This window comes from Orycteropus afer, unplaced genomic scaffold (genome assembly GCF_000298275.1).
Source record: "Orycteropus afer afer isolate SDZICR_OR568_19922 unplaced genomic scaffold, OryAfe1.0 scaffold00099, whole genome shotgun sequence".
Classification (NCBI taxonomy): Eukaryota; Metazoa; Chordata; class Mammalia; order Tubulidentata; family Orycteropodidae; genus Orycteropus; species Orycteropus afer.
Window position 1 is genome coordinate 622858 of NW_006921686.1, and position 10277 is coordinate 633134.

At 55.0% G+C, this 10277-nt stretch overlaps 2 protein-coding genes across 2 annotated transcripts in view; one reads left to right on the plus strand and one right to left on the minus strand.

Moving 5' to 3' along the window:
- Window positions 1-1100: 1100 nt before the first annotated feature.
- PIH1D1 (PIH1 domain containing 1) lies at window positions 1101-6488 on the minus strand. The gene is made up of 9 exons (XM_007942835.1): window positions 6399-6488; window positions 5446-5512; window positions 4759-4938; window positions 3382-3443; window positions 3208-3289; window positions 2732-2861; window positions 2456-2531; window positions 1386-1529; window positions 1101-1142 (listed from the first exon to the last, which is right to left on the minus strand). The coding sequence occupies exons 1-9, from the start codon at window positions 6486-6488 to the stop codon at window positions 1101-1103; spliced, it is 873 nt and encodes a 290-aa protein (XP_007941026.1).
- An 870-nt stretch (window positions 6489-7358) lies between these two features.
- ALDH16A1 (aldehyde dehydrogenase 16 family member A1) overlaps window positions 7359-10277 on the plus strand; it is a 31708-nt gene continuing 28789 nt past the window's right edge. Inside the window, exon 1 of the mRNA XM_007942836.2 lies at window positions 7359-7445. Coding sequence (XP_007941027.2) covers window positions 7359-7445 — 87 coding nt within the window. The remainder of the gene's footprint in view (window positions 7446-10277) is intronic.

Consider the following 10277-nt stretch of genomic DNA (forward strand, 5'->3'; position numbering starts at 1 on the left):
GTAGCATAAGGCCTGTGGTGTAGTGAATTACCTGGTATGGCTTTTCTAGCCCTAAGTCTTTGTAAACTCCATGGTGGAATTGGCTGTGAGCAACTGAGGAGCTCCTGATTGTAAAAGTTATCCACCTGGGGTATTTCTGTGGGTAGTGGCACAAAGCCATGTTCTGGGAAGTTCACTCTCTCTGAGGTGCTTAGAATTCTGATGTTATGATTGGTTGGTTTGGCCACTCTGCCAGGCTCAAAAGGAGGCCTCCTAGAGGCAGAAGTCTCTCTGACTGCTGGTTGAGGAAGACATGCTGTTGAAAGAGACACACATTGCTGAGACACCAAGGGACACACACTTCTGAGAAAGAAACAGAGAGATTGTTGGCTGAGAGATGGTGAGCTGAGAGAGACGGAGCATTTTTCCTGAACTTGAATTGTAATCTGGTGCTTCCCTAATAAACCCCATAATCTCTGAGTTCTGTGTGGCCACTGCAGTGAATTATCAAACCCAGGAGAGAGGTGGTGGGTGCTTTGGGAGGAACGGTTGATGAAAGGGCTGGAGGGAGGCAGCACGTCTGGCCTCGCAGGAACAGGCCTTGGGTTACTGATAGTGACTCCGTCTTCCTCCTGTGGGGTTAGAGGTCAGAACATGTGGCCTCCTTGCCTTTTTAGCAAGGCCCTTTCACAGACCACATCGTGGCCGGTAACCTAGGTACACCTGTACTTCAGCGCAAGGAGGACAACCAGGCAAAAGATGGGGGTGCCTGGCCCACTCTGGGCCTTCACTGCCAGGCTGAGGAGCTTGGACCATCTCCCGGGGGCAATGGGGAGCCAGAGAAGGGCCCTGACAGGGGCAGCACTGGGATTACGTGGGGGACGAACTGGAGGAGAGAGAATGGAGGCTGGGGTGAGGGTCTGGGCAGGAGTGGACCACATCTGAGGTGGAGTGGGGCCACTGTGGCATTTTAGGGCCACAGCCAAATGTGTCTCCCGCCTGCCACCCTATCTATCTCTAGCCGGAGACAGAACAAGGCCAGTATCTTTTATTTCGGCTCATTCTGGAGAAGCCACCAGCCTCTCCTCCTCTGCTCTTGCAAGCATAGGATGACGTCCGGGTCACGAAGGCACCGCCGAGAGGGGCATCGCCACCAACAATTGCTGTGGAAAGAGGACAGGGGTGAGGACTCCAGGCCTCCAGTCCTCCTCCTTCAGACCCAGGAATCGGCCCCAGACCTGGGAGTCTAGCCCCGAGCCCCCTCTCCCCTCAGACCCAGGAATCAGCCCCTAGCCCCCTCCTCCCTCAGACCTGGGAGTGCAGCCCCCTGGCCCCTCCTCCCTCAGGCCCAAGAGTCCAGGCCCCAACCCCCTTATGCCCCTGCTTCTCTCGACAGCCCCCCGTACCTTCCTCTTCCGGTGGAAGGCGGCCCTGCTCTCATCAGTGCTGATCTGCAGGGGGATGCAGACATCCAGGTAGTACAGCTGCTGGGGGCCCCCCATCACCAGGCGGTTCTCCCCGAGCTCCAGCGACAGCCCCACGGCTCCATCCTGGGGATGGGGTGGGGTCAGCCCTGCTCCCAGCACCCGGGGGGGGGACAGCGTGGGCTGGGCAGGGCAGCCCCCACTATCGGATGCTATGCAGTCTGCCAGGACAGAGATGGGGGTAGTGACTGCGCGTCTCAGGGACTAAGCGCTCACGGCCTCACGGCCTCCTCACGGGGTGCTCCGCACCAAGAACTGTGTCCGGGAGCCCCAGGGCCAGAGGAGGCTGCGGGCTGAGAGCACAGCTCCGAATGCTGTACCCTAAAGCTAGCTGCTCTAAACGGGACCCCCTCTGCCTGTGGTCATCATTCCTTTTGGAAAGAGGTGGTATTCCTGTCGGGTGGGTTTTAAGTCTCTTTTGAGACAGAGAAACAGCAGACTGAGCAGAGAAGGGGGAAGAGAGACGCCAGGCCACGTGCCGATGGGCGAGAAGCCTTGGAGTCGAAGCTGCTGGGCCATGAGAGCCGTCCCCCAGAGCCGGCACCCTGAATTCCTACTTCTTACTTCCTAAAGTGGGAGGAGATCAATCTGTTTGTTAAAGCCACTCACTCATGGTATTTGCTACAGCAGTACAAGATGACCAAGAACTCAGCTGCTAACCAGTAAGGCTGGTGGTTGTAACCCACCAGCTGCTCTGCAGGGCAAACATGAGGCAGTGGCTTCCATAAAGATTCCTCTTGGAATCTAAGGGGCGTTCCACTCTGTCCTCTAGGGGCGCTGTGAGCGGAATGGACTCCACGGCAGTGGGTGTGCTTTGGGCTTTGCTTCTTTAACTAAGTGCCTTGGAGACCCTGTGGGACTCTGTCCTGTAGGACCTCTATGAATTCTTAGATAATCAAGACCCAGTAAGGACGGCCCCCCTGCCCCGGCACTACCCCTCGGAGACCCCGATCCCCAGACCCCACTCTCCTACTCTGCCCATGTGCACTCACCAGCTTGGGGAGGTCAATTTCCGCCAAGAGGAGGTCAGGGGCTTCCAGCCAAAGGTTCAGGCGCGGCTTCTCAGGGCTGGGAGGAGCAAGGCCCAGAAGTGAGGAAGGCCACCAGGGCTGCTCCCTCTGCCTGCCATGCTGGTCCCTGCCTCTCCCCTTTCCCACCTGCTGCCCCAAGAGCCCCGAGGGCCCCGGGCAGTTTCCCGGATGCAGCGTGGGAAGGGAGGACGTCTGACGCGCCTTGCGCAGCCGCGAGAGCACCTACTGCTCACCCACCCTGTCTCAGCTCCTCGGTAGCCCGCCGAGGGCAGCTTCCCCAGGTCCTGGATTCGAGGACGTTGCTGGGAGCGGATGTTCTGCTGGGAAATAGAGCCCAGGAAAGACCGATTCTTCAACATGCGCCATTCTAGGAGAGTCAGGGTCAAAGGTCGCCTGTCAGGGTTCCCTTTGCCCCTTCAGAAGTCTGACCACGCCCCAAGCCCCGCCCACCCTAGCCGCGCCCATGTCGGGTTCTCTCCAGTCAAATCAACTTCCTAGTGAGGCTCCTGACTCCGCCCATCCCTGGCTGCCCAGGCCCCGCCCCCATTTGAATCCCAGGTCTGACTCCACCCCCCAGCGCCCAATGTGCCTCGGGAAGCCCCGCCCCCTCCGAGAAGCCGGGGTTCAGAAAATTCCCCGAGGTCTAGACCCTCTGTCTCTCGCTCAAAGGCTGTCCCCCAGGCGCTCCTGGCTCCCCTTCCCCCCGCCCTCACCCGGATTCAGCTGCAGGCTGTATTTGTCCTCAAGGCCCTCCCTGGCGATGGTGATCACAAGCTCCCGTAAGAAATCGCTGTTCTAGGAGCGAGAGATGGACAGAAGGGAGGTTGGGGCCGGGGAATGTCTAGGGCGTCAGGACAGGCTCCGCCCCCCACAGCTCCGCGCCTAACCTGCATCCGCCAGTAGAAGTCGCTGTTGACAGCTACGTCGTAGGCCGTACAGCCTTGGCCTTCTGCAGAGAGAGCAAAGCACCACTGGTGAGAAGCGGACTCAAGCAAGAAAAACATTCAGAAGCAGCAGCCTTCGCATCCAGAGACGCAGAGCCTAACAGGAAGCCAGGGCTCCAGACAGGACCTCCCTCTCGAGCCTGGAGGCTCCTTCCAGGCCGTCTCCCCAATGCAGTCTGTCCCCACCACCTACCCAGGGCTGACTTCATTCCTGTCCTGCTCAGAGCACTCCCATCGCTCTCCAGCACCCCCAGGTAAGGTCCAAGGCCCTGGGTGTGGCCTGGCCCCTCTCACCCCTCAAAACCAAAAACATAAATAATAAAAAAAACCCTCACTGCCATTGAGTCAATTTGGACTCTTAGTGACCTCCACTTGGGTTTCCAAGGCTGTAAATCTTTACAGAAGCAGACTGCCTCATTTTTCGTCTGCGGCGTGACTGGGGGATTCGAACTACTGACCTTTTGGTTAGCAGCCAGATGCCTTAACAGTTCACCACCAGGGCTCCTTTGCACACCTCAGAGAAGTCCGTTTCTCCTCTACTGACCTCATCCCTTTAAATTTCTGCCAATCACTCTGATGACTGCCTGATACAATCCAATCCTCTCTGGCCGCTGGGCCCCGGTCCCCTCTGCTTGCAGAGGGGTCCCCCTCTTCTCTGTCTCTGCCCAACTAACTCCTCTGTACGCCCCAAACCTTACACTCAGCACCTCCTCCCGACCCCTCCGTGCAGGTGGAGTCCCCGGTGGGCAGTGCCCAGTGTAACATGTGTCACACCATCCTGAAATTTTATGCGACCCTTTCGTCCCCACCCAAGACCAGGAGTATCTCACGGGCAGGAAAGGGGACTGCTAAGTTCTTACTCCCCAGCAGGCTTCAGGAGACACGGGTGAATTGAAAAACCAAAGAGACAGAAACATAACAGGGCCGGAGGTGGCAAGGGCTGTGCTGGAGACGTCAGAGATGAAGGAGGGAGGGCGGCCGGGATGAGAGCCGGGGCATCCGCTAAGGGTGCAGCATCCGTCCCTGCCGGCCTTCTCCACCCTGGAGGGCCAGGGGCAGTGCCGGCCTGGTAAGGGGCTTGGTGCCCAGGAAGTGCCGAAGGGGGAAAGATCAGAGCAGGGGACACACTCCTGGGTCTGAGGGAGAAGAGACCTGGGGGCCTGGATTCCTGGGTCTGAGGGAAGGGGGGCTGGGGGCTGGGTCTGTTTCCCTTCTAGCTCCTGGGAGAGGAGGGGCTAGGAGGGGGCGGGGCCTGGACTCCTGGGTCTGAGTGAGGAGGGGGCCGGGCCCAGACTTGGCAGGTGGGGGGAGCTCACTGACTTGCATCCAGTTCCGCGTGAGGCTCTCCCAGACTCATGGGGATGCGGAAGCCAGCTTGGTCGTCCTCTAGCATCTGCAGCAGCTGGTCCTCAGTCACGTCAGCCGGGGGCGGGATGGAGGGCGAGTGGCAGATGTTGATGAAAACCTTCCCATCGGAGGAGCTGGTCTTTATGCAGAAACCTGGTGGGAGTGGCTGTGTCCTGCCCACCATCTTGGCAGGGGTCTGTCTCCTTCCCAGTTGGCCCCTCTCCCTCTTTGCTCTGTCTCCCCTTTTGGGGTCTCGTTTCCCCTCCTACCACCACACCCACGTCTCTATCCTTCTGTTCTGGGTCTGTTTCCCTTCTAGCTCCTGGGATCTTCGGACTCTGTGCTCCACTCTACTCTTTAAATCGATCCTTCCCCCCAACCTCAGCGCACGGCTTTCCTCTCTCGTCTCCCCCACCCATGTCAGTATCTTTCCTCCCCCCTCCCCCCCAGTCTCTCCTCCCTGCCTCCTGCCGTCAGTGTGTCTGTTTCCTTGCCTCTCCCACCACCACTGTCTGTATCACTCCCTCACCCACCATCCAAAAAAACCAGTCTATTTCCTCCCTCTTCTACCCCACAGTCACTGTCGTCTCCTCCCTCCTCTCTGTGTCCCCTGCTCCTTCTGAGTCTCTATCCGTCTCTCTCTGGGTTTGTCTTTCTCACCAGGCTGAGGCTGGATCTGTCTTGACTCTGCTCCGGGCGTCTGGGCCCGCTGGAGCTCTTTGGAGGCCTGTGAAGGAAGCAACCTTCAGGTTTGGAGTCTGTGCCCTCCGAGCCCTCACTTCCCCCACAGATGTTTATCAAGCAACTGTGAGGTATGAAAGCTGTGGATAACACGGAGGCTAAGACATACTAGGTGCCCTTTCGCCTCTGAGGACCCAGAAGAACCCTAACGTGGACCCCACTCCCACTTCTGCCAGAGCCTGTCCCCCACAACCCCACACGGAAAAGCTGCCATAGAATCGGACTCATAGCAACCCTATAGGACAGAGAAGAACTGCCCCCTAGACTGTCTGCTTGTGAAACCTGGACAATAAATAAGACTGAAGAACTCATGCCTTTGACTCATGGTGTTGGCAAAGAATACTAAAAGTACCATGGATTGCCGGAAGAATGAACAAATCTGTTCTGGAAGAGGTGTAGTCGGAGTGCTTTAGGACCACGAATGGCTAGACCTCGTCTCACCTACTTTGGTCATGTTCTCAGAAAGGTTCAGTCCCTGAAGAAGGATACCGTGCTTGGTAAAGTGGAGGGTCAGCGAAAAAGGGGAAGACCCTCAACGAGATGGACTGACACAGTGGTTGCAACGATGGGCTCAAGTATGGCAAGGATTGTGAGGCTGGCGCAGGGCCTGGCAGTGTTTCCTTTCGTTGCCATCTAGGGTCGCTAAGACTCAGAATCGACTTGATGGTGCCTAATAGCAACAACGTATTTTTGCCATATCTTTCTCCTTTTGGTTAGCAGCCAAGCGCTTAACCACCGCGCCACCAGGGTGCAACATAACTTGGGGCCAAACGACTACAACTCCCTCAGTGCGCTCTGGTAACTGTAGTCTCCTCTCTGGGCACAAGCAACTCCCGAATGGTCAGGGACCCAGGAGTCTGGTCAGTCCGCACCTGTAGCAGTAGCTCCTCGAACCGCGCCGTCTCAGGGCCCACAGTCTCTGATTCGCTTAACTCGGGTACCAGCGGGTTGGACTCCGCCATGTTCCTGAAAAAAGACAACTGGAGGAACCTTCTCCGCGATCCGAACACCTAACGCCACTGCCTGCTCCCTAACCAACTCCCAACACCTACGTTTCTGGCCGAAAACTTAAGAATCTGGTCTACAATTCTATTTCAGACCACACATCGTCCTTAAAACCGTTAGGAACGCACTCTGAACGAACTCCTGGCTCTAAATGTACACGCGAAAGCGACACTTCCGGTGTGTGTAACCACGGTACTTGAGGAAGCCGCACTTCCGACCGTCCAAAACTCATTCTCAATGCGGCAACAAACGGACCGTTACCGACCAATCATGTTTGACATCTGAAGCCACACGTCCCACCTCGACCAATGAAAAACGAAACCTGAGGGTACTCTTCCGGCCTAGTTCATAGAAATGATAACCAAATGCCACACTTCCTGTTCTTCCTGACAATTACTTCCGACCAGGTTCTGTGCACTCGGGGCTGCGGCATCGTCCTGGAGCTAGATTCGGTTTTCTATTAAATGTATTTCGGAGGAAAAGCTGCACATCCTGTCAACAGTATAAGCAGGATGGCAAGAAGACATATCAATATGACAACTCTTCTAAATCTGGACTGTCCTATTTGTAGGTGACCGACAATTCCGACTTCCAGCATCCTCAGCCTTGAGAAGTACGCATGCTCGAATGTGCAGTCCCAGAGAAGGCCAATAGGCGGGGCCCACAGATCCTAGGGCGGGAAAATGGGATGGATTCACAATCTCTATCACCCGCCTCCTTCTCGGTCCCGCCCCATTGGTTGGAGGGGCGGTGCTGCCCTTTAGACCTCAAAGTTCCTCTGGGCACAGTGCTCCGCAATCCTTTGTGGAAAGTGGTCTGGGCGAATGATGGCTGCGACGACGCGCGTAGGGATCCAAGAGATCTTTACCACGATGGAGTACGGACCGGTGCCCGAGAGCCAAGCATGCGCACTGGTGAGGTCCTGCCCGGGCTGGAGCGGCCCACCCGCCCACTCCGGTTCCCCCGGGCCCGTTTTGCGCGCGGACTCCCGTGAGCCACCGCGGCAGCTCAGCAGCTCCGCCCCTCTGGACGCCACTAAGACCCCACCCAGGACAAAGTTCCCATGAGTCTGCGCGGTTGCTGCGTCTTGGTCTTTAAACCTTAGAATTCCGGGTATCTCTGGTACCCTTGACTCTAAATGGGGCTCCGTCGTTGGTCTCTGGACTTTTAGGGTTTCCCAGATTCTTCATGTCCCCCTTAAAACCTTCCGTGATCACCTGAGACTCCTCAGAATTTTTCTCATCACCTCAGAACCCTCGTACTACCCCCATGATTCTTCCAAACATTAATCTCGTGAACCGCCCGGGCACCTTATAAAATTCCTGTGGGGTGATCACTGGAGATCCTTTTACCTCCGTGGAGCTCCCGTGATTCTACAGGGCTCCTCTGATCTAGGGGGCGCTCTTGGCGGCACTGGAGTTAAAGTATTGGACTGTGAAGTAAGAGGTCGGCGGTTTGAGCCCACCAGCCGCTCGCGGGAGGAAGCTAAGGCAGAGGACAGTTCTTGGGTCTGCCTCTGACTGGGTGGCTGTTTGACTTCCGCAAAGATTTACAGCCTTGGAAACCCTGTGGGGCACCTCCTGTGGCTTTTAGGGTCGCTGTGAGTCCGAATCGTTTTGATGACAGTGGTTTATGATCTGTTGTTATTTGGTGTAGAGTCGGACCCGACTCATAGCGACCCCTCCTTGGGTTTCCGAGGCAGTATCACTACGGAAGTAGATTGCCCCATCTTCCTTCCGAGGAGTGGCTGGTGGGTTTGAACCGCCAGCCTTCTGGTTAGCAGTCAAGTGCCTTAGGCACTGCACCACCAGAGCTCCTACCTTCACAGAAGCAAAGCCCAAACCAAACCCAGTGCCTGGAGGGGATTCTGACCCACAGCGCCCCTAGAGGACAGAGTGGAACTGCCCCACAGGGTCTCCAAGGCTGTCAGTCTTTATGGGAGCAAAGCCCAAACCACACCCACTGGAAGCAAAGCCCAAACCAAAGTCACAGCCATTGACTTGACTTGACTCCTAGCGACCCCTCCTTGGGTTTCCGAGGCAGTATCATTACGGAAGTAGATTGCCCAGCCTTCCTTCTGAGGAGTGGTTGGTGGGTTTGAACTGCCAGCCTTCTGGTTAGCAGTCCAGTGCCTGAGGCACTGCCCCACCAGTGCGCCTAATGTGATAATAGCTTGTATTTATTGGGTGCTTTCTGTGTGTCAAAGGAGCTCTGATTGGGTAGTGGTTAAGGTATTTGGCTGCTAACCGGAATGTCAGCGGTTCAAACCCACCAGCCGCTCTGAGGAAGAAAGATGGGACAGTCTGCTTCTGTAAAGAAGTACAGCCTTGGAAACCCAGTGGGGTTTGCTATGAGTTGGAATCAACTTGATGGTAGTGAGTTTGTGTGTGTGTGTGTGTGTGTGAGGCTCTGTGCTAAGCATGATCTCATGTAATCTGAACCACTGCAGGAGATACATAATACCATTGTCATTATTTCAATGGTAGCAGATTGAGAGTTAGAGTGTCTAGGAGGTGCACATGGTTAAATCCAAGACTCCTAAGGGGATGCTTGGCAGTTTAGGCCGACCTGGAGGTGCCTTGGAAGAAAGGCCAGGCAACCTTTTCCTGAAAGGTCATGGTTTTGAAAGCCTGCAGGAGTAGCTCTGCTCCACACGGATCAACGCAGCATCGGCTCACAACAACAAACAGAAGCTGGGAGAGATTAGGTACCTTGTCTCCTCTCAACACAAAAGTAGAGCTGAAATTTGAACCCTGGCCCTCAGGTTCCAGAACCATTGCATCCTGGAGCCCTGGATGCCAGAGCCACCCACCCACTGCAGACCCACTTAAGTTCCCACCCAGCCAAAGGCCTCAGCCTTGCCAGACTCAACAAACATGTTTTCCTTGGCCTGCACTTGTTTTTTTTGAAGACGTAAGTGAATAACTAATTCCAAGTAAACATCCGGGATTCCAGCATCTTTGAAAATAAAATCCCAAAATTTGGCAACCTTTGGCTCTCATTCCCTGACAAAAGTCATCTGGATGTGATAGTGGCTGTCTTTTTGGATAACTCAGAGCTCCCAGTGTCCACTGAGCCCACTTCTCAAACTTAGATGACCTGCAGCCATCCTTTAATAGCTTTTTTTTTCCCCCATGGAAATTTCCAAACTTCCACAGAATGCTTAATTTTATGAAGAGTTTTTTTTTTTTCTTTTCTGGAAATTTCCAAACTTCTGTAGACTCCAACTCCCATCTGCCCATCACTCAGCTGCGGTAACAATCAACACTTAATGCAATGTTGTTTTCCTCTTTTCTTCTGGCATCGTTAAGATCCCACATGTCATGTTATTTTCCCATCAATATTGGACTCTTTCTTTCTAGTAGACAAGACCTTGTTCTGTTACTTAACACCATCATTTCCACCTTCAACAACATGCACAGTCATTTTTTAATATCATCTAATCTCATTCCTAGGAGCTCTGGTGGCCCTGTGGTTAAAGCATTTAGTTATTAACCAAAAGGTTGGCAGTTCAAACCTACCAGCTGCCCCGTGGGAGAAAGATGAGGCAGTTGACTTCGGTAAAGATTACAGCCTTGGAAAGCCTGTGGGGCAGTTCCACTCTGTCCTCTAGGGGCGCTGTGGGTCAGAATCGACTCCGGGCAGTGGGTTTGGTTTGGGCTTTGCTTCTGTAAAGATTGACAGCCTTGGAGACCCTGTGGTGCAGTTCCATTCTGTCCTCTAGGGGCACTGTGAGTCGGAATCGA